At 33.7% G+C, this 24,484-nt stretch overlaps 1 protein-coding gene across 3 annotated transcripts in view; it reads left to right on the forward strand.

The window, feature by feature from the left end:
• Positions 1-24,484, forward strand: part of ARID4A (AT-rich interaction domain 4A) — a 63,452-nt gene that overhangs the window by 1,753 nt on the left and 37,215 nt on the right. For all 3 annotated transcript variants that reach the window (XM_015543400.2, XM_007095239.3, XM_042989796.1), the window contains 9 exons: positions 1,525-1,635; positions 3,609-3,674; positions 4,666-4,756; positions 12,343-12,422; positions 12,512-12,606; positions 14,555-14,687; positions 17,795-17,874; positions 19,924-20,000; positions 20,397-20,563. In XM_015543400.2, coding sequence (XP_015398886.2) covers positions 1,525-1,635; positions 3,609-3,674; positions 4,666-4,756; positions 12,343-12,422; positions 12,512-12,606; positions 14,555-14,687; positions 17,795-17,874; positions 19,924-20,000; positions 20,397-20,563 — 900 coding nt within the window. The remainder of the gene's footprint in view (positions 1-1,524; positions 1,636-3,608; positions 3,675-4,665; positions 4,757-12,342; positions 12,423-12,511; positions 12,607-14,554; positions 14,688-17,794; positions 17,875-19,923; positions 20,001-20,396; positions 20,564-24,484) is intronic.

A 24,484-nucleotide genomic window follows, 5' to 3' on the forward strand; every position in this document is an offset into this window, starting at 1 on the left:
AATTTTGTAGCTAAAATATTTGAAGGTGGACTAAAGCTAATAATGTTTTGTTTCAGTTCAATTGTTGTAGTAAATATTTTAAAACATACTACAACCTGAAAAGATACTCTTCTGCAGACAGCTAGTAGTGCAAACATTGTATGTGATGTTTGAAGGGCAAGGAAGGTATAGCATTGTGTAGTGCAGTGGCATTGAATGTTTCAGATCAGATATTTATTTGCCAGAGTGTTCCTCTTCAGTTTGCATTATCTGTAAATGCACTGACTTTGAAAGGTATTTGATTCCTTACTCATTTACTGTCTCAGTGTATTAAGCTCTGAAATACAGCATTCCCCTAAACTTTCTTGTTTTCCTATCTTCTGGAAAGGACATGTTACTTTCTTTACTGTTACTTGGAAAAACTTACTGGAAAAGGAAACATCATTTTCTACTTAAAAGTATCATTTCTAAAGTGTACACTGTTACCTTTGCATTTAGCAGTGTTAGCTCCATTGAATTGAGCCTATATGAAAACACTTAACTTTTAAAAAAAGGTAAAATGACAAAGAGTAGCTATCATTCTCTTACCATCAAGAGTAAGATGAATGGTAGTGTGAAATTTGCCACATCTTTCTGATCATGACCATTTGCTAAAAAGTAGATGTTTTTTAGTAAAGCTTATTTTTTTCTACACCAAGAAGATTAGTGTGATAAATTAGGTACAGCTCCAAGTTTTGAGCCATCAGTACATATCTCTGCATTCATCAGCTGAATTTAGACTTAGATTTTTTAATATGTAGCTTTTAGCTAATGATTCCCCCAGATAATGCTCTCCTTATCAAAAGGATTGGCTTCATTTCTTATCTATGCAGATATACTGTGTCCAAAAAGATATTGCCTTAACGTAGCTATATTATTAAACATTTAACCATGTCTTGTTAGTATTAATCTTAACAGTGATATTTCTTCTTATTTTAAAACACAATTTCCAGGAGGCCATAAGTGAATAACTCAAAGTTTTATGAGACACTTACTATGAGTATACCTTTGCTGGTTTTGGAGGTCTTTTTATTTTGTATTTTTAATTTAATTTTATTATTATTGTTAAGTAAGCTCTACACCCACCATGGGGCTTGAACTCACAACCCCGAGATCAGGAGTCGCATGCTCTACCAACTGAGCCAGCCAGGTGCCCGTTTTTTTTTTTTGTTGTTGTTGTTGTTTGTTTGTTTCTTAATGTGTTCATTTCTTAAATTATAGAATTGTTGAAACATTTTATATCTGGAAGAAAAAACATTATCATATTTCCTTGCTGATACTTCTCAGTTACTAAGAACTTAAACGTTTTCTGTTGTCAGGATATAGTTTATGCAGTAGGGGAATGCAAGTGCTTGCTTAAGGGGTATTTTCCAAGTTATTAATGCTAGTAATAAACAGTACTGTTAATATTCTTAGTACTTTAAATGTAGAACCTTTTAATGTGGCTTAAGGCTGGAGTGTAGGGGAAAATACTAGTGACATTCACATTTTGTGTTCTTTCATCAGGCGGCGGATGAGCCTGCCTACCTGACAGTGGGAACTGATGTCAGTGCCAAGTACCGAGGTGCCTTCTGTGAGGCAAAAATTAAGACTGTGAAAAGGCTGGTAAAAGTTAAGGTAATTTTTTTTTTTTTTTTTTTCATGCAACCTGGATTGAGGAGAGTTGGGGAGGGGGAGACTGCAAATCAACATTTTACCGAATCATGACTTACTGAATCATTATTATGTGAAAACACTGTTATATACAAATCTATAGGAAAAGCACATTAAGAATTGAGAAATAAAGAACTCGAAATGAGAAGTTATTCCAAAATGCTTCTCTGAAAATACCACGTTCATGAGACTTCCTTTTATTTGGCTCTCTGCTGTTGTGGCATGCTTATTTAGGCTGTGATCTCTATTCTCCCCTTTCATAATGTTCAGGTAGAGATGATTTCAAGTGATTAGGAAAAATAATATAGTGGAATTGTTTTAAAGACCGTGTTAAAAATGATTTAAGAATTTTATTTTTAAGGTCCTTTTATGACCAGAAAAAAGTCATTGCATTATTTCCGTATAATATTTGGAAATACAGAAAAGTACCAAAAGATTAATACCCATCGCTTACCTCTCAGAAAATACTATTCACGTTTTCGTGTTTCATTCCAGTAGTTTTCCCACATAAATGTTTTTAATAATCGTACTTAAATTACGAAAGTAATCCACACTTACTATAAACATCTTTAACATTACAGAGCTACGTAAGAAAGTTCATGAAAGTCCTCTTTGATACTACTACAGAGAGATTTACATGGTCTGTCAGATATTGTGCAGAGCCTACTGTAACAATATTGTTGTTGTTGTTGTTGTTATTAGATCATGCTGTACTTTCGGTTTTGCAGTTTGCTTTTCACTTACATACCTGATCTTTTCCTGCAAGAGTGAAGCACCATAAAAGGAGGACATGTTTGACTTGTTCTGTCCCCAACACCTAGACTAGTGCTTGATACATAGTAGACACTCAAAATATGTTGAATGGGTAAATGAACTGGAGCAGGTATTTTCAAAGTGTGGCCCTGGACTAGCAGCATCTGCTTCATCTGGGAACTTGTTTGAAATGCAGATTCTCAGGCCCTGACCCCAGACCTACTGAGTCAGAAAGTCTGGCAGTAGGGTCCAGTGATTGTGTTTTAATAAGCCCTTCAAGTGTTTCTGCTGCATGTTGACGTTTGAGAACCAGTGAATTAGAAGAGTATGATTTGTGTGGTAGAGAAATAGATTTATCTGTGATTATTATGAGATTTGTGTTTCAGTTTTGATCTGGTGGAATTTTTCTTCAAGTATTGTTAAGATATCATTTGACATTTATTTCTTCGTTTCATTTGGCATTTTTACTATGTCAGCTATATGGGATTTGACTACTAAATATTTACTTGGACTTCTTTGAGAACTTAAACTTTCTGTTAGTATTGTGGCTCTAGATATACTTACTTAAAGTCAATACAGTGATTGGGGAGCTCTTATCATACATACATTATGTAGAATTTCAATTTTCATATTTGGGTACTTGATCTATTTGAACGATTGCCCTGTATATATTTGGGAGAATCTGTAGTAAAAAAGAATACTTATTTGTATGTGAAATACATATCATGATTATTATTTCAGTTTACTTTATAAAGGACCAACAGGGTTCTGGTTTTAATTTGTTTACCTTGTATGTGGGCAATAATGTTTGATACTGTTTTTTTAATACTTTGTGACAGAACTTTTTATAACTTGTTGATAAAGAACAATGAAGGCAGTTTTAAACTTTTATAGCAGTCACTTCAAATTATAAATCTTGTATAGTTCATTAATTCAGCAAACATTTATGAAGTGCCTGTAATACGCATTGACATTTGCTAACTGCTGGGGTTATAGTGACGAAGGATTGTAGCCCTCAAGGAGCTCACAATTAGTGAGAGAGACAATAAACGTAAATATTAGACAATGTAATAAGTATTAAGACAGAAGTAACCACAGGATGGTAAGAAAGCATAGATTAAAGACATCATAAACATGTTGTTTTAAAAGTTAACATGCAAATTATTGTACAAAATGTCTTCCAGGTACTCCTGAAACAGGATAATACTACACAATTGGTGCAGGACGATCAAGTAAAGGGTCCTTTAAGAGTACGTATATTCTGCAGTTTAAAATCTGAAACGATGAATCACAAATACATACAGTAAATTATTAAATTTTCTGTTTGTAGACAGTTTTAAAATTTATAAGTATGTTGATCAGAAAACAAAAATACAAATGAAATGTTATAGAGTTAGTATGTTATGATGTTATATTGGCTATATCCTTACTTTAGAAAGGTAAATCATCTTAGAGACAGTAATTTTAGTGTATATATAAACATGAGTTTTCAGCCACCTTTTGTTTTTAATTCTTAGATTGAATACCTCTTTTTTTTACATTGTCATCAGAGATATTTAGCCTGCTGAATAATATACTAGTATTATAACTTTGAATCTTCTGTTGTTCTAAGTTACCAAGTATGTTGACTTCATAATTTAGCTTAGTGAGTACCTATATTGTGTTTTCCATCCATGTTCTGGCCAAACATTTCTAAGTTTATGTAATAAATCTTTGTTATGTCAGAGTACCACTTCGGTTAATATCTGATAGACAAAGGTCTGGAAGCTGAAAGAAGGTCAACTGGTCCATCCCTCTCTCCTCAGGTGAACCTTTATCTAAAAGGTCCCTTAAATACGAATGGTGAATCCAGTATTCAATATTTCTGTGAAAGAAAATTGAAGCTACTTTTGCTATCTTATGGTTTTCTGATTCTTATATTACACAGTTCCCTTGAAGGCAATGTGATATAGTACAAAAGCTCTGAAGTAATACTTAAGAGACTGTGTTCTCATCCTCTCATCCGAGCCACAATATTCAATGTGTAAAATAAGGATAATAATAACAACTATCTTATGCCAAAGCATTTTGGGGTTCAGACTGCATGATAAATACATGAGTGCTATAAATGATAAAGATCTAAGTCAATGTGTGTAAGGTAGAATTATCATAAATATACTTATTTTAACCCAGGTCATATAGTTCATGGGAGTGATTTGGTCTATTTAAATTTGATAATGAAATTTCAATTTTGTGTTTTAGGTTGGAGCTATTGTTGAAACAAGGACATCTGATGGGTCCTTTCAGGAAGCTATTATCAGCAAGTTGACAGATGCTAGTTGGTATACTGTGGGTAAGTAGTTAATTTAATACATAGGATTTAATTTGGAGTTGCATATATTTTTATTTTGTAAATACACTGAATCATTATGTTGGTAGAAATAGGTATTCTTTACTGTCAATTTACTTGATATAGTTGGCTGAAATTTTAATGATGGCTGCTGGTAACAAAAATAACATCTCTTTGGTCACTTGTGGCTATTTGATCCAAGAAGGTACCTGGGGTGCCAGGGTGGCTCGGTTGGTTAAGAGTCCGACTCTTGAGTTTGGCTCAGGTCATGATCTCATAGTTTGTTGAATTCGAGCCCCATGTTAGGTTCTGCTCTGAAAGCACAGAGCGTGCTTGGGATTCTCCCTCTCCCTCTCTCTTTCTCGCTTTCAAAACAAACTTAAAACAACAACAACAAAAAGAATGTACTTCTTTTTTAGGTTACCTAGATATTTCTTTTCAAGAAAGTTAAGTTATATGCTTATTTTTCTTCCATTAGAAAGTCAGTACAAGTTAGTATTGTAAGTAATCAGACATTTTTACTTTTCCTGTAATTACAATTAAGGTTGCACAGCTGCAATCTTTTAATGTATTGTTGCTTGTTTTACATAAGGATAATACAGATGTTACCACAAAATTTAAAGACTAAAAAAATTCTGGCTAGAGTAGATTCAAGTCTAGATGATCATAGCTTAATTTTTGATTTTTGATTTAGTCAAGTCTCAATAACACCTTTCAGAAAAGATATAGGTGCTACTATGGGGTGCCTGAGTGGCTCAGTCAATTAAGTGTCCACCTTTGGCTCAGGTTATGATCTTATGGTTCTTGGGTTCAAGCCCCGCATCGGCCTGTCTGTCAGCACAAAGCCTGTTTCAGGTCCTCTGTGCCCCTCTCTCTCTGCCCCTCACCTGCTCACACACACACTTTCTCTCTCTCAAAAATAAATAAATATTAAAAAAAAAAAAAAGAGGGGTGCCTGGATGGCTCAGTCAGTTAAGTGTCCGACTTCTGCTCAGGTCATGATCTCACGATTTGTGGATTCGGCCCTGCATTGGGCTCTGTGCTGACAGCTCAGAGCCTAGAGCCTGCTTCGGATTCTGTGTCTCCTTCTCTCTGCCCTTCCCCCACTTTGCTCTGTCTTTCTCTCAAAAATAAATATAAAAAAAATTTTAAAATGTTCATTATTAAAAAAGGAAAGATATATGTGCTGCTAATCAGAATGCATACTTAACATTCCATGCATAAGCTTACACTTGCTTTAAAAAACTTTAGGGAGTAGCAACAAGTGTCTTAATGCATGTAAACTAAAACTTAAATGTACTACTTATATAGTTGCTGTTATTATGTTGATAAGAATAGTAATGATTAAGATTTCCTAATCTCCTCTCAGTACGTTCAGACTACACAATCCTGTGGATAACATCCATCCTTTATTTTATACTGAACATCTATAGCATTGTTTGGTTTTTACATTTATATCTTGGTATAAGTGGTGTAATTATGGTGTTGTGGTTTCCTTAAAGAAGGAAAGGAAATGATCCTGTAGGTTTACTTTTAGTTTACTTGATTTGTGGCTTTGGGTAAAAATCATTCATCTTCAGGTGATGCTCAAAGCTGTGAAGAATGTGCTTTGTTTAAAAATTGTACTTCTTGTGTCTTGCTCTGTGGCTTCTATTAGTAGTAGCAGTTTGTTGTATGTAACTACTATTTTCTGACCATTTTTATTCTTCTTGGGCCTCTTAGAAAGCAGTGTCAGTTCACAATGGTGCTGTTACTATGAACTACGTATTTTTAGGAAGCTTGGTTGTGGCTGTTGATAGTTGTTAGAGATTTAAAAACTAAATTTAATGTTAACTTTTAGAGATTAAGTAAATACAATTTTATTATATTAAAGCAGTGATAACAATTACAGGCATTGAGAGGCACCCGGGTGGCTCAGTCAGTCAAGCCTCTGACTCTTGGTTTTGGCTCGGGTCATGATCTCCCAGTTTGTGAATTCGAGCCCTGCGTCCAGCTGTGCACTGACAGCGTGAAGTCTGCTTGGGATCCTCCTTCTCCCTCTGTCCCTGCCCTGCTCATGCTCTCTCTCTCTCTCAAAAGTAAAAAAAAATTACAGGCACTGATATGTGCAGAGTTACGCAAGATTATGTGATGTGTATTCAAATACTAATATTGCATCGTATTTGATATTTAATATCAAGGCTGCATTCACAGTGCTTGTGAAGTTTTACTGATATAATGCTTGTGATTCTGCAGAAGCGATACTTCTCATGTTTTCACATTTGGGACTTCTGCACTCCAGAATAGCAGATCTTTATCCTTTACATGAATGGCATTTTAGCATTTCTAAAAGCTAGTTGCTACTGAGCATTCTCTGTGGTGATTTTCTGTGATGAGTAATTACAGAAGAAACTGTATAATTCTTTTTCTGAAAGAGCTTAGCATCTTAATTGCATGTAATTCGTGTATCAAGCATTAGTGTACATAAGAATCACTTGGTGTTTGTTTAAAAAATGAGGATTTGAGGACTCCAAATCTCTTCAATTTAGTAGGTCTGGGGATGGCAATCCAAGAATCTTTCTTTTTATAATTACATTGGGTGAATTTAATGCAGGTATTACACATTAGTAAAGTAGTCCATACTTAGAAAAAATGGAGACTTATTCAGGAGAAAAATTCAAAATATTTAAGTTTTTTGCATCTTTGTAATGATGGCAAGTGACCTAAAAAATCTAAGATGTTAACAGGCACTGTTCACTTAGGTATGTTCAATATAACACTCTCTGTTATAAAGAATATTTAGATGTTGAAGCATGTAGCCCACATAAAGAATGATTAGAGTATAATGAGCCTAAAAGATGGCAAAATAAAATGTGTCCTCTCTCACAGGTCATGAGCCTTCTATATTTTTCAATTAATTGAGTGACTACTACCTGTTGGGTTTAATTCCTCTTTTCTGAAATTCTTCTTGGTTTCTAATTCCTAGTGAAGTGTTATATAGGTAGAATCAGAAAGTTATACAAAGTATTAATGATCTCCATATCACTTTTTTATTTTAAGAGATCTCAAAATTTGACTATTAAAAACGAAAAGAGGATACCACACTACTGGTTTAGATCAAATAAGAGTTATGATCATTGGTGATCAAAAGCTACCTAATGAGTCTGATATTAACTTACGTAATATAGGTACTTTTCCTACGATAGCTGAATAACCAATTATGAAAGAGACTATAGATCTAATATGAACTAATTTTTAAAAATCTAATATTACCTTCCTCTTTAATGTTGAATAATAAGTGGCCTGAGTTTATGGATTTTTTGTTTGTTTTTTGAGCCTTAGAAATATTTCCTCTTCCTAACATAAAACAGTGCTTCCCTAGCATAGTTTATTCAATTGGCAGTTCTTATCTTTGCATTAAAGATAAGGAATCTGTAATGTATAGAAGTGTATGGTTACCTTTCTAGTGGTTCAAAGGTATTAATTAGGATTGGAATTTGTATCTCCACTTGAATGTTGCCATTAACTCCTGGTAAATACAGCTGTCCATAAAACATTCTAAAACTGCTCTTCTTTTGCTTTTTTTGGAATATAAAAATAACACATTGTACTTGAAAAAGAAGGAAAATGTAAAGGACAGAATTGTTATTAATTTTAGTAACTTACATATAAAATGTATATTCATATGTACAATATATAAAATTTTACACTAAAATTTCTTTGATTATTTATATATCTTTGTGACAAATGCTTAAGACTCAAGATTTTTTCATGCTTTCTGGTTACTGTTTTGTACATCAGTTGTATCAGATCTCATGGAAGTTATGGTTCATGGAGTAGAGGAGGTTTAGCTTAAACTGGTGAATGGACTGATTTTGTAGAATGTGCTGTAGGCTTACTAAGGCTTTTTTTTTTTTTTAATGTTTATTTATTTTGAGAGAGAGCACACGTAAGCAGGGCAGAGAGACAGGGAGAGACAGAATCCCACGCAGGCTCCGTGCTGTCAGTGCAGAGCTCAACTGGGGACGTGAACTCACCAACTGTGAGATCATGACCTGAGCCGGAATCTAGAGTCAGATGCTTAACCAACTGAGCTACCCAGGTGCCCCAAGGCTTTTTAATTTAGTTAGAACCTCTTATGACAAGTGTTTTTATAATCAGAGTCAACCACAAATGTTTTCAAAACCAGGACTAGAAGATCATTTAGAAAGTACTAAGCAACAAAGAAATCTATGCCTTCCTGTGATGTGCTTTAACCTGTTGTTTAAATGGCCTTCCAAAAGACTTAGCATTCCCATGATATTTTGTCAATATCATTATACATTTGTTAAGTTTCTTGATTTCTGAAGTTCTGGACCTTGGCTGCAGAGGGATTTCTGTATCACAAATGAGTTTATGTAACAAAACTATTGGTTTTACCTAGAGTATGTAATTTTAAAGTTTTTATCCACTATGTGAAATATTTTAATTAATATATAAATGTATATATAAATATTTTATTAATTTTAACTGGTATACACAGATACAACAATAATATTTTCTTTTTGCAAAGTCAGAATTCTTGACTTCTTTCCTGTGTTCATTTTATGCCTCTGCCCCATACCTATTTATTATGCATTTTGATTCCCCCTTAACAAAACTGTAGCTCATTGATTAGCCTTCTGCTTCTCAATTTCTTTATAAAAGAGGATAGCGATTCCTACCTGGCAGAGGCTGCTGTGAGAATTAGGACATGGTAGAAGCTTAATAGGTGATAGCCAATTACATCTTTGGAGAGATAAAGTTCATTTACTATTGTTCTCTTACTATCCTCCAGCATCTAACAGTGCTATTTTCATGGGTAGATCTTTTTGTATTTAGTAGTTAGATAGATCCCTGTTGCTTTTGTTTCTTTTAATTCTCAAGTGTAGAGTTAGGCTTCATATATTTGTTTGCATTAGCATTGTTTTGTCTACCCTGATCAGTTATTGAGAGAGACTTAGCTTTGTCATTTTCAAATTAAGTTTTTGTATCTGTATTTAACATAATAACAGAGATACTGCTTTTGTAAGTTTTGCACTCAATAGTCTATTTAAATACCATTTTTGTCAAGTAGAAAACATTTCATAGAATTACTAAATCCTTATAGTCAGACTTTTTCCTCTTGGCATACTGTAATAGACATCTTGAACTTAAAAAAAAGCTAAATATACTATATACACCAGTTTATATATACCAATTAATTATTTCACTCTTATCAAAATGCCAGAGTCACTCTTCAGTGCCTGAAGAGTGTTTGGTGTTCTTTTAGATGATACTTCTAACATGGAAGTTATAGAGGAAACTTGTTCTAGATGGAACTTCTTCATGATTTTCATAATTGGGGATGTCTTGATTAATAGGTTCACTGTGTTGTTGGGGTTTCTATTTGTCTTTCAGAAAATCTTGAGAAGTTATGTAGCTTTTCAGACTTGTATAAAGTACTCAAATACATACCTTTGTATAGTCCGTGAATTAAAAAAAAAAAAAGTAAACGGTTTCTCTTCGTTCACTCAAAGTTGGAAGCATTCTTATATAAAATCATAAAATTGTTGTTGGTGCCACAGTTCTCTTTTGAGAAGTTTTTTTGGTTCTTACATTATTTCTATCCATGATAAAGTATGTTGAAGTTAAAAGTATTTCTTCCTTCAAAAATCTGATTATTTCAGAGATTATTTTAAGTTAGTTTATTTATTTATTTTAAGAGAGAGAGAGCACATGCGAGAGCATGTGGGAGGGACAGAGAGAGGAAGAGAGAGAAAATCCCAACCAGGCTCCACACCGTCAGCGCATAGCCCGACATGGGGCTCTGACTCGCGAACTGTGAGATCAAGCCCTGCGCCAAAATCGAGAGTTGGACACTTAACTGAGCCAACCAGGCACCCCTTAAAGTGATTATTTTAAAAAAACAAGAATTAAAGATTTTAAATTGTTGAAATTTCTCATCAGAACATTTTGATTTGAGGCTGCCATTGATTAATGAAGAAACACTGTGGAAAACATTTTGCATAAATTTGATATTATGGATTGTTCTGATATTCTCATGTTCCTTCCTCACACCTCCACTTAAATGTGTGTGCACATGGGTGTGTATGTGTGTGTCCGTTGTTACCATCTTATATATTGTAGCCTTTAAGGAAAATTGGAACTTTTAAGCTCTTATTCTTTAATATACTTATGGATATTAATACAAACATGAAGGATTATTTTAAGTTTGGTATAATAATTTCATGATCTTGAAGTTTTAAAAGAACAGTGGTGCATTTATTAGATTTGATGACACCATATGAATCATAATTTTGTTACAAATGTTTAGAGCACTGTTAATCAAGTGTAGATTAGTAATGTAATTGTCGGAGGATATTGTGTTTTATCCTGTCGTTGTGTTTGCAGCGGTCATTAATTTCTGCATTATTGACTGTACAACACGGCTCCTTTTGTGCAAACATGGTTCTCTGAATATGTGCTTCAGGAACTTTTCATTTTCTCTGCATTGTCTCCTGCGTGTAAGAGAATTTAAACTAGATGTCTTTACTTTTGGAGAAAGAACTGACTGAGGTAGATAAATACTGAAGAAGTTGAGTGCTCTTACATAAGTTCTTAGCATGAAAAAAATAAGTTTATGATTAAATATTATTAAAGCAAAGTAATGTAGAGTTTCCCTTTATTAATATTAATTTATTCTGTTAGAATGAAAAAGCATCTAGAATTATGGAAGTTGGGATTACATCTTAAAATAACTATTTCTGTGTATATGGTATTTTCATACAATACACAAACATATATTGATATGTGTTTGCATTATAAGTATCTGAGGTAAGGATTCCACCTTTTTATATTTTATTTCTTCATAATGATGGGCAATCAGGTGTCTTCTGAGAGCATTTTCTTTTTAATACACTTGGTAACTGTTAGATGTTAAAATAAGAGTATGTTTCTGGAAAATTAAGCCTATAAAATTTTTTTTAATGTAGTAAAAGTAAAAACTTCTGAGAAAGCTTCTGTGCAATTATAACTGACTTTTGAAATTTAAGAAAATTTCATCTTTCTGGTGTTTCCTTGTTTCAACCTTTAATTCTAAATTTCTTAATCCTTCTCCAGCAAAAGAAAAATGTTGAATCTTATGACTTTAGAATTTGTTACCCAATAGACTTCTACTAAAGGAAGTTATCATGCAAATAAGTAGAGGTAGTACAATAATCCAAGAAGCATTCCTAGAAGTCAAACAGTTTCTGGAAGTTAGAGATACTTCATTGATAACTGTTCTGAACAAAACCCATAATACTTCTTTTTTTGTAAACCAGGTTTTTTTTTTTGCTCATTCTTCCAGGATTAAAGGTAATTTAATCACTGGTGCTTTGATTAGGTTGCTAAGTGAATGGAGACACTTAGGCAGTTGGGAGCAGCCATGTAACCTGTGTTCAGTATCTACAGAATGAAAAATGTACTGTGTACATTTTAAAAGCTTTTGGAAAAAAAAATAATGGTTCTTACAAATATTAAGCCTTAACTAAATAGCAGCAATATCGTTCTCTGCAGTGACATGTTTACTTAGTGTGCATAAATTCTCTGATATCTCTTGCTTCTTGTAGTGTTTGATGATGGTGATGAGAGAACACTGAGACGCACTTCACTTTGCCTAAAAGGAGAGAGACATTTTGCCGAGAGTGAGGTAGGGTGACATGGATGGACTTTTTGAGTTGAATAACTTCTAACATCAAGGCAAGATGTGATTTAATTTGTCTGTTGTTTCTTATCTAGACACTTGACCAGCTTCCCTTAACAAATCCAGAGCATTTTGGAACTCCTGTAATTGCAAAGAAGACGAACAGAGGAAGGAGGTCGTCTCTTCCTGTGTGAGTGTTTCATATACAGTAATATTACAGTTATTACAACATTAAACAAATGAGTCTTCTAAGATGGCTAAAATTGTTCAGGTAACTTTTCCATAGTATCTTGTATCATTATGTTAGACATTTTACCTTGAGCAGACCTTGTTCTTAATTATTCCCATTACTCTGAGAATTATCATAACTCCTTTTTCGAAAAGGGTTATTTTTGTCTTGAGTTACTTTGCCAAATTTCTTAATTGATACGATGTGTTTTTCTATTTTAAGTGCGTATATGTATTTTTTAACCTTTTTATTTCAAAAACAATTCCAAACTTAAAAATCGTGCAATAAACTTTCATATACTCATCTAGATTCAGTAATTGTTAAAATTTTTGGCACATTTGCTTTATCATTTCCTCTGTGGATATGTAGCTATTTTTTAACTTAATGATTATTTTTTATTATTACTATTTTTTAACGTTTATTTTTTGAGAGAGAGATGCACACGCAAGTATGGGAGAAGCAGAGAGAGAGAATCCCAAGCAGGCTCCACACTGTCCGTGCAGAGTCTGACTCGGGGCTCGAACCCACGGACCATGAGATCATGACTTGAGCCAAATCCAAGAGTCCAACATTCGACTGAGCCACCCAGGCGCCCTAATGATAATTTTAATTGGTTGAACCTTCTGAAAGTATATTATAAGCATCAGACCTACCTTTAAATACTTTAAGAATAAGGAAATTCTCTTATATAGCCAAAGTATGATTATCAAATTCAGAAAATTCAACATTAATAAAATGCTATTATCTAATAAGGTATAGTCCATATTTTAAATTTTGCCACTTGTTCCAATAATAGCCTTTATAGGCATCCACTGAATCCAGGGTCCAACCCAAGATCATGCATTACATTTTGTTTACATGGTTCTTTTTTTTTTTTTTTTTTTTTGGACAGAGAGGGTGCAAGAGAGCGAGGGGCAGAGAAAGAGAGAATACCACGAGTGGCAGAGGGAGAGGGAAGCAAGGGCTTACCCCAAGTAGGGCTCAGCTTACTTGATGCGGGACTTGAACTCAGGAACCATGAGATCTGACCTGAGCCGAAGTCAGATACTTAACTGACTGAGCCACCGGGGCGCCCTAGTTTTGTTTTTTTATAATTTTTTTTTTAAGTTTACTTACTTATTTAGAGAGAGGCAGAGACAGCACAAGCAGGGGAGGGGCAGAGAGGGAGAGAGAAATCCAAGCAGGCTCCGTGCTGTCAGCTTAGAGCCTGACATGGGGCTTGAACTCATGAAATGTGAGATTAAGACCCAAGCTGAAACCGAGAAACGGACGCTCAACTGACTATGCCACCCAGGCGCCCCTGGGCATCCTAGTTTATATAGTTCTTAAATCTCCTTTAATATGGAAAAGTTCTTCAGTTTTTTTGTTTTTTGTTTTGTTTTGTTTTTTTTTTTTTGGTATTTTCCTGACATTGATATTTTTGAAGAGTACAGGCCCGTTTTGTAGACTGTTCCTCACCATGGGTTTGTTTGCTTGTTTAATTGTGTAGATAAGCTAATTTAAATAAACCTTCACATGTTTTTTTGATGAGATCTTTTCATAACCTGTTAGGAAGTAGAGTTACATCTGGCATATATAAAAGGTAGAAGGATAATCTTTTTAAAAAAATGTATTTGGCACAGTAAGTACTTCATGGTGACATAATTAGGCTTTTCTGTCCCAGCTGGTGGTTGGCATAAGAGCTAAGTCCAAATCCTCATTCATCTAGTGGCATGGACTCAGAGTCATCATGGACAGCTCAGGACTACTTTGGGACTAGGGAAGTATCCATCTCTTCAATTTCAGTAAGAGGCTACTCCTACTCTGGAGTAATCCAGATTAGAAATTGAATTGTACATGTTAAATTCACACCACTCTGTCTCAACAATGGTTTATGTTAAGATCATGATAGAGTTATTTTGACTTTTAGTAATGAGGACGAAAAGGAAGAAGAAAGTAGTGAAGAGGAAGATGACGATAAGCGACGTCTCAATGACGAATTGTTAGGAAAAGTTGTAAGTGTGATATCAACATCTGAGAAGACTGATGGGTATCCTGCTTTGGTAAGTAAGATTTCTTTGCAGAATTAATCAACCATTTAAAATTTTGTTTAACATGGATCTTTAAAAAGCATTTAAAATATTTTGAAAGTATTACCCAAATTTAATTTGGACTTTATTGCAACATTGAGCAGTCCTACTTAGGTCTCACACACTTCACTATTTTCCTTTGTTATTTCCTTTAATTTTCTATAATCAGTCATTTATTGGGATCTTTCAGTTTTTCCTTGAAAATGTGTGCAGTGGTCTCTTTTTATCCTATTCCTGTTACCATTTTACACTTGATTTATGGTAATTTCCTCCAAGTTCCCTTAACTTGATTCTTGGGTTTTTTGCTAAATTTAGACAAATTTTCCAGAAGCAACTTCTGTAGAGTAGTTTTTAAACACTGATTTAATCATAGTAGTCCCATTCTCAAAAACAAACCCCAAAAAACTTTCACGGACTGCCTAATGGATCAATTCTGGATTCTTTAGATGGATTTCTGAGGCTATCCTAGCTCTTAGCTTCCCATTTTCAGTGTAAGCTTCATACTCAGGTTCTCTCTTAACTGCTCTCTGTGTAAAACACTTCTCTTCCAAACCTTTACCCTTTTGCCTTAAATCAATTAGTATTTACTGAGGATGTGCAGGGAGTTCCACCTCTAAGTTGCTTAGAAGAGAGAAAACTATGAACCTTGTAACACATTGCTCTCGAGGACCTTATTGTATACATCTAAGACATTACATAGCAATTAAAGTTTATATAGTCATTTTTAAAACTTGGCGCAGACACTGGAGTAGGAAAGGGAGTATTGGGGAAAGGAAGGGTGGGTACACCTAGGTTTTGCAAATAGTAAGTCTTGGATGGGTTGGTAGGGAAATCTAATCTTTGCTTACTCGGGGAAGGAATGAGAAGAAGGGATGGGCAAGAGAATTATTTCATGAGAGGAATCAATAATACTTGGTAATACCTGTCTCCATTTTCTCCTTTTTGTACTCCTCTCCTTTTAAGTGTCTTAACATTCAGCTCAAGGCCTACGTTTTCTTCAGTCTCCCTTAACTACTCTAACATAACTATTCCCCTTTTCTGAGTTTTGATATGACATATATCTCTAACAACAGTGCTGGCACAAAATGTGTCCCGAATTAGATTAGAATCCTTTAGTGAACCGAGGCCAATTTTTAATGTTTCTGTGTGCATGTAAGTATATTACTCAGTTGCTATATATAGTAAGTTTACCTAGAAAAAGTCTGAAAATCCTTTGAGTCTTTCAGTTGTACAGGCAAACAAGTAAATGGGTTTGGATTCAGAATTTTCAGGTCATAATTTGCCAAGAGATTTTTTTTAAGAGATTTTTTTAATCCCTTCATTTACTCAACAGACTTATTTGCCAGGGAATGTAGAAAATAAAAGATGAGTAAGACACTAATCTCACATTTTATTAATATTGTAATTTTAATGCAGAGAATAATTCAAGTAACTATATACACAATAGTATATGTTCAACATTAGGACTTCTTGTCCTGAAAATTTACATTTATTGAAGGAAATCCAGAAAGTCTTCATGAAGCTGTTGCTTTTGAACTGAGCCTTGACAGATTTAAAGTTAGTTAAGCAGAGCTTCTCTAGAGGACTTTCTTAGAGGAAAACAGTAAAAGCAGAAAAGCAAAGGGTTTGCTCATGGAACTATTTGCTCTGGAAATCCATTTTGGCTAAATGTTAAACAACAATAGGGGAATAATAGGAAATAAGACTGGGAAGATAATTTGGATCTAGGGCAGAAGAGTCTTTAAAAGTTCACCCCAGGAATGTGACCATAATTCTGCATAGAATTTTGCAGAAGAGTAACATTATTGAGCTGCATGTTTAGGAATGTTAATGAGGCAGTAGTGTGTTGAATGGATTGTTGGAAACACTGGAGATGACAGGAATCAATTTGGAGGCCATTCTAGTGGTTCACAGGTGAGGTAATTAAGCCCTGGGCTGTGCCTACTCATCCTTTAAGACTTAATCTTAAGCCTTTGCTGCCATACCTCTTCCTTCCCCAGATTGGGTTAAGTCTTCCTCCTAGGTGTTTTCATCTCTGTACTTATCCTCCATGGTGTTGTTTTGTGTTTACCTCTCCATTGTGCCATTAGCTCCTTAAGGGCAGACAGAACTCTACTATTTGTCTAATAATTACCAGCGTCTAACGAACACACAAACATTTACTGCCATCTGATGTTAAGGCAGCTGATACAACAGCCAAGAATTTTTAATTATCTGGATATAGACTTTAATATGATAGCCATGAGTCCTACGTGACTGTTTACATTTACATGTAATTTAATTAAAATTAAATAGAATTAAAAATTCAGTCTCTCAGTTGCACTACCACATTTTAAGTGCTTAGCAGTGCAGATAACAGAACATTTCCATCATTGCATAAAGTTCTGTGGGTGGTGCTAGATTGTAGCAGAGGGGGGCTAGTGTTAGGGGTGATAATGAGCAGGTAAATTTCAGCAATTCATTGGTAGACTTTATTTTTAAAAAATATTAAGTGCCATAAAGAATGTATAGAGATTAGCTATTTACTAATGTTCAGACATTTGTTACTTTTAAAAGTTAAGAAATTAAAAAGTTCTTAGATTTTCTTTGATTTGCTTTCATTACTAAAAATTGTAATGCCCTGGTAAGAAAGGGAACTTAGATATTTATTTTAAACAGATAGCAGATTTCAAAACAGATCTTGATTCAAGGATATTTTTAAAACTTATACTATGCCACATTTTCATCACAGATCATATGTTTGACTTTTTGGACAAGAAATGATTACGTAGCTTAGAAGAAATCAAATTTTTTAAAGTGGTGGTCATATTATTTATATTGTATTAACTATTTATTGTATGATCTAATAACTGAATAAATTAAATATCCAGAAAACCAATATGTTAAAGAAAAATCACAAGGCAACCTTCTTTTTTAAGTAATTCATTTATAATGGAAATTATTAATAATTAAACTCTTTCTTAACAAAATATAATTCATTTGAGAAGTGAGGGGGATCCAGAACTACTCTTTTTAAAAATGTATATTTTTTTGATCAAGGGAAATTAGGCACCAATCCTGTTCTTTATTTTATATTTCAGGTAATATCTCCCAGCTGTAATGATGACATCACAGTGAAAAAAGACCAGTGTTTAGTTCGATCATTTATCGATTCTAAATTGTGAGTCACTTAATAGTGTTATGGTAGGAGAAAAAAAAATGAGATCACAGTGATAGACCCTTCCATAGTCCACACTTTATTTTGAAAAGTCTGATCATTTCATGAACTGTCATTACATATTATGCTTTGACTTTTTGTAATGTAGTTTATTTTTTCCTAATTTTAATTTAAAATAACGAATTTTAATTTAGTTTTGTAAAACTAAACAATGTGTAATAATATTTAAAAAGTTTTTTTTATAAAGCATGGTATTGGTTTTCTCTTTAATTGTAAAAGCTTGATACTTTTATTATGTGTACTATTTCATATTATGAACTATGAAACTTACTTTTCATGGAATATTACTAAAATTATTTTGACTTTTTTCCTGATTAAGTCAGATTTTTAGAAACTTTCTTTAACCTCAGCTTTGTTTTGTTCCCCACAAAGGATGTAAAAAAAAAAGAAAAAAGTGTGTGTGTTTGTATGTATAAATATATATAGAGAGAAGTACTGTGGAAAATTTAATATATCTTACAATGATAAAAATATTTTAATATTTATTTATTTATTTATTTATTTATTTATTTGACTAAACTAAATAGTAAATTTAAGAAATAGCAAAGATCAGGGGTGCCTGAATGGCTCAGTTCATTAAGCATCTGACTTCGGCTCAGGTCATGATCTCACGTTTCGTGAGTTAGAACCCTGCATCGAGCTCTCTGCTATCAGTGCAGAGCTTGCTTCAGATCCTCTGTCTCCTCTCTGCCCCTTCCCTGCTCTTGCTCATGCTCTCTCTCAAAAATAAAATAAACTTAAAAAGAGAAATAGTAAAGATCAAAATAGACATTGTATCTTCAATAAGGCAAATATGCTGATACAAAGTATCCCATACCTTGTGTGTGGGAGGGTTGCATAGATTGAAATATTACAAATGTGAAGCTTTCTTTTTTTTTTTAATTTTTTTTTTTTAACGTTTATTTATTTTTGAGACAGAGAGAGACAGAGCATGAATGGGGAAGGGTCATAGAGAGAGGGAGACACAGAATTGGAAGCAGGCTCCGGGCTCTGAGCAGTCAGCATAGAGCCTGACGCGGGGCTCGAACTCCCGGACCGCGAGATCGTGACCTGAGCCGAAGTCAGACGCTTAACCGACTGAGCCACCCAGGCGCCCCTAAATGTGAAGCTTTCAAATTAGTGTATTTTGAGTATGTCAATCTTTAGAATTAAGATACTAATTTTGGGGTTGTCTGGGTGGCTCAGTCAGTTAAGTGTCCAACCCTTGGTTTGAGTTCAGGTCATGATCCCATGGTTGGGGAGTTCAAGCCCCACTCTGTGCTGACAGCAAGGAGCCTGCTTGGGATTTCTCTCTCGCTGTTTCTTTCTCTAAATAAATAAATAAACATTTAAAAAAAAGGATACTAGCTTTGCCTATATTATGTCTTGCCTTTTATTAAGGATTAGGATATGTGTGGTGCATGGTCTTTTTTTTTTTTTAACTTTTATTTTTTTATTATAATTTTTTTTTTTTTTTTTAACATTTATTTACTATTGAGAGACAGACACAGAGCATGAGCAGAGAAGGGGCAGAGAGAGGGTGAGACAGAATCCGAAGCAGGCTCCAGGTTCCTAGCTGTCAGCACAGAGCCTGACACGGGGCTTGAACTCACAAACTGTGAGATCATGACCTGAGCTGAAGTCAGATGCTTAACCGACTGAGCCACCCAGGCACCCCTTAACCTTTATTTTTGAGAGAGAGTGAGAGCAGGGGAGGGGCAGAGAGAGGAGGAAGATGCAGAATCTGAAGCAGGCTCCAGGCTCTGAGCTGTCAGCACAGATCCCGGTGTGGGGCTCAAACTCATGGACTGAGACATCATGACCTGAGCCAAAGTTGGACACTTAACTGACTGAGCCCCCTGGGCGCCCCAGGATATGCATGGTCTTTTAAAAATATTTTGTAGGCAAAATAATTTTGATTTTGAGGCTTATATTCTTCTATGTGTTAACATTATTTGTCATAATTTTTATTTAATAATGGTTTCTCTCCCCTTTATTCTTCCATATAATTAGTTATTCTATAGCAAGAAAGGATATCAAGGAAATAGATATTCTCAATCTACCTGAATCTGAGCTCTCTGCTAAACCAGGTAAAATAAAAATGAATCAATCCATTATTTCATGATGTGGCTGTAAATGGCAAATAGTGGCTAAACCAAGGCTGAATATTCTCTGGTGCCATTTTAATTGTTTAGGGTTAGTATCTACTCTTATTTGATGGCTATTTTTTAAATATCTGGATAAAATATTTTATTTGTAGTTTTTAACTTTTAATATTAAGTTTAACTTTTCATGTTTTACCATTAATATTTTTAACAGTATTCCCTAGAATAATAATAAACGTTAATAAAACATTATGACTTAGTTATGTTCAAGTTAATGATATCATTTTATAAGTGACAGCTGAATTTGAATCTAGATCTTCTGACTCTGAATGTTTTCTATTATTCTATGTTGCTAAGTCCATAATAACTGTTTACATTTAGGGCTTCAGAAAGCAAGCATCTTCTTAAAAACTAGAATTGTTCCTGATAATTGGAAAATGGATATAAGTGAAATCCTTGAATCATCCAGTAGTGATGATGAAGATGGTCCAGCTGAAGAACATGATGAAGAGAAGGAAAAGGAAACCAAAAAAGAAGAAGAAGAGGTGGTAGGTGAAATTTTATGTTTGTAATGTAAAAACATTTTAATACTCTAAAGAAAAATTACTGGGTGGCGCTGTGGCTTAGTTGGTTAAAGTGTTTAGTAAAGTAGTAGTAAAATTACTACCTTTGTATATTTTCCCTCATTTAGATGCTCTTTATTTATTTCTGTCTTTTTCTAGCCCAAATTGATTTGGGGATGGGGAGTTTTTTGGATTCCAACATAGTGGGTAAATGAGAAATAATTTTTTTTTGCAGATAAGAGGTTACAAAGAACTTTTCAGGTTAAATAATCAACAAGTACAAACTTTTTAAATAATCATAGAGAAAGAAATGTAACATTACATGTGTCAACTCATTTAAAATGTTACCATGTGGTATAACTGGTATTATCTTACTTTAAAGGTGAGGAAAGTGAAGGTCATGAAGGTTAAGTAACTTTCCCAAGGTTGCACAGCTCAAATGTGGAGAACAGGAATTTGAACTCAGATCTGGTCTGTCTTAACTTGGCAACTTCACCTCTTTGAGACATTTCATAGTATCTGAAGGATATAGGTGATTAAAAAATCTTATCCAACCTGAGAGAATATTTCATTTGGCAGTTTGATAGATAAATCAGAGAAAAGAGATTGTTTTTATAATTGTTGATTTTTATGTGTGATATTACCATGTCATTTAGGATATATGTGTGTGTGTGTGTGTGTGTGTGTGTGTGTGTGTGTGTGTGTATATGTATGACATACACACACACACACACATATATAAATATATGTGTGTGTGTGTATATGTATATATATAATTTTAGGAAATCATTTATGGACTACCAGATAATTGAATGTTGTAATCTGTTTATACAGCAGTGGGATAAACTAACTGTCCAGTATATTTTTGGTTGTTATGAGGTAAAGAGACCTAGGGGCAGACAAAGAGAATGAGTTTACCAAAAAGAAGACCTATTTGAGCCTGAAAAATATTTGCTTGGAAAATGTGGAATGCTTGTTTCTGTTTTACATATACAGATGTGAATTTGTTAAATAAAATGAGTATACTTATATGTGATGAAGGGCATGCGATATTTCTTTCCTTTTACTTCCCCTGCAGTATTTGGTTTTTTGCAGTCTGAAATCAGAATGGCGGTTCATACTTACAGGCTGCCTACAGAGTTGCCATAGTAACGTGCTGTTGGTTTTAAGTGAGCATGCTCCGAAAGACAGGAAGGTTTAGCAGAGGCTTGGCAGGTTGCCAATGGAGGTTTGCCAGATGCTTTGAAATGGGCTGTCTTTCTTTTCCTTTCATGTAATGTCTGATTTTTATGTGGAAGAGAATGTAAGTAGTGCTGTATAACCCTGCGGATGCTATGCCCTAAGAGGGAAAGCAAATATTTGCAAGTCAGACTGAAAAATGTTCAGACACTGTACTGATTAAGTAGAAGGGGAATCTAACCATTTTGCATTTGAAAGAAAATGCAGCATATAGGTAAGATTTTTTTTCTAAAATATATTTAGTTACCATATGGATTGCCAAAAATGGGGTTAAATAAGAATTTTAGGTGTTGATGATGTGGCTAATAATGGTAGGACTCATAACCAAGCGTAATTGTTTCTTGTAAAAGAGACAGTAGGAGTCTATTTTTAGAATATCAGAGGATGAAGGCTATTTTTCTGAAACATTAGATTTTGAAATGAAAATGATAATGAGACAGTTTAGCAAAATTCAGGATTTAAAGTCTAAATATTAAATGTGAGTTTTGTATTTTATCTGTATTTATTTATAGATTATGTGTTTTCAGGGTAAATAGGCCACATTTTCAGGGTGTGAACTGTTGCAGTCTGGTTTTGCTTTTTAAAAAAAAAAAATTAGCATTAGTTAGGATCTGGATATTGCCAAATATTGAAAGAAGATTGGCCTATTTTTGCTAATACTTTTAATTGGTGTCCCTTTTAGAATGCATTTTCTTTACTCCCCACCCCCCAAAAGAAAACCCTGAAATTTTAAACAAAGAGAGTAAAAAGAGCTCTGTAGTAAGGTTGGAAAAGATGGCTATAAAATAGTAATTAGTAAATAGTGCTCTTATTACAGCTATTAATTTCATAAAAATCATAACGTTTTATTCAAGCTGTGCATAAATGTTAGTAAAAAAAAGAATGAAGAGCAGAGGCAAGCTCTGTTACCTATTGTTTGCAGGTAATAAGTAAAGAAATTTAAAGATGTAAGGACCTTTGTAAGGGATAGTATTTTCTTAAAATGTGTTATTTAAATTATGAACCTGTTAAAATTAAGTGAACAAGAATGCTTTTTATCTACTGAAAAATAAAAGCAAAATTACAGTATTAAGGCACTGAGTTGTCTGACCGTTAATTTAAATTATTTTCCAGATGGTCAGTTTCATAGCATATACTTTATTGAATTGCTTGACAGGAACTAATTCCTCTTTTTTTTTTTTTTTTCTGGCCACGGAGGTACATTTCTTGAGTGAGATTTTGGTTGCTTTAGAAAAAAAAATCAGCTGCATTTCTTGCTCTTGGACTTAACATTTAGTTGCTGAATCATTCTAATTTGTCTTGAACAGTAATTTTAAAAAATTTAATGTACTGATAAACTGAGAAGCAGTTTAATCTACATAAAACAAAGGGGGAAAAAGTGGGTATGGTATAAAATGAATTAAAGTCTGATAAGCCAGGGCCTACCTGGCTTAGTCATTACAGGCCTTTACTACATAGGTGAGGCTAAGCTGTTTGTTGTATTATACTATAGATCATATTCTTCCTGAAACATAATAATGGTATGCTTGTCATGAAAATTTAATGTTGCTTTATAATGATCACAAAGATCTTTTATAACAGACTGTAAATCACTGTAACAGTACTTTAGCCTACAATTTGATGTTTGTAAATTTTATGCAGTAGAATCATACAAGTGTTAGATACTTCTGCAGTGTTAATGGGCAGTGGACATTGTCTTTTATATTTGATGCTTTGAGTACCCTAAAATAGTCTAAATAAGGAAATTTGAGATTCATGGCTTTACCATGTGGAAGAGCATCTTTTTTATTTAATATTATTTTGAATTCCTGAGCATTGGTGATTCAGGATTGGAGTGCAAGAAATATGTTTTGTACTGTTATTGGGTGGAAAAGACTTGCGAGTCTAACAGGAAGTAGGTCCTATCTATATTTGATGACTGAATTTTAACCTGTTGGTAATTACATTCAAAAAAAGCCCTGGAGAATATTTTTGTGGGTATTACTTAAATGTCTTTTATTAGGAAAATTTTATATTAGAAAAGATACTCCTGATTTCCTTTTAAGCTTTGAAATTAATTGAAAAGTCCATGTAAACATAAGTAATGATGTCAATTATTCATTTACTCCTTCCTTAAATTCACTTTGGATGAATGGAGGAGAGTTGTCTAAGGATAAAATAAATAGGTGAAGACGTTTTTATTAAAAGGGAATTTGACTAGTTGCAGCTGTTTTATTCTTTTGGTTTGCTATAAGTAGCCTTATGTGTTGGGCCCTTTCAAAAATCTCTTCTAATTTCATATTTAGTAATGAAAATAAGAGTTTAGTGCATTTTTATGAGATACTCTTTTTTTGTTTGTTTAGAAGTACTGACATCCATTTCTCCGATTTTTGAATTTTCTAGGAATTACTGTCGGATCTAATACCAGTCATACCTAATTACATTCCACTATTGCAAAAATCATAAGTGCTTGTGGTTTTTTTATTCATGGAAACTGGAATTCTTTTCTTATATGTAAATCTAGTGGTGTTTGTATTTATGTCTTTTTGTAAAGGCATTTGTTAGTGATCTGTCAAGATCACTTTGAGTAAATGCTTGGTAACTCGGGAAAATTATGCTAAGTCAATAAAATTTAAAGAAAAATTTCAAGTTAATGTTAGTGTTTTAGGTATATCTAATAACTCAATC

This window comes from Panthera tigris, chromosome B3 (genome assembly GCF_018350195.1).
Source record: "Panthera tigris isolate Pti1 chromosome B3, P.tigris_Pti1_mat1.1, whole genome shotgun sequence".
In the NCBI taxonomy this organism is placed as follows: Eukaryota; Metazoa; Chordata; class Mammalia; order Carnivora; family Felidae; genus Panthera; species Panthera tigris.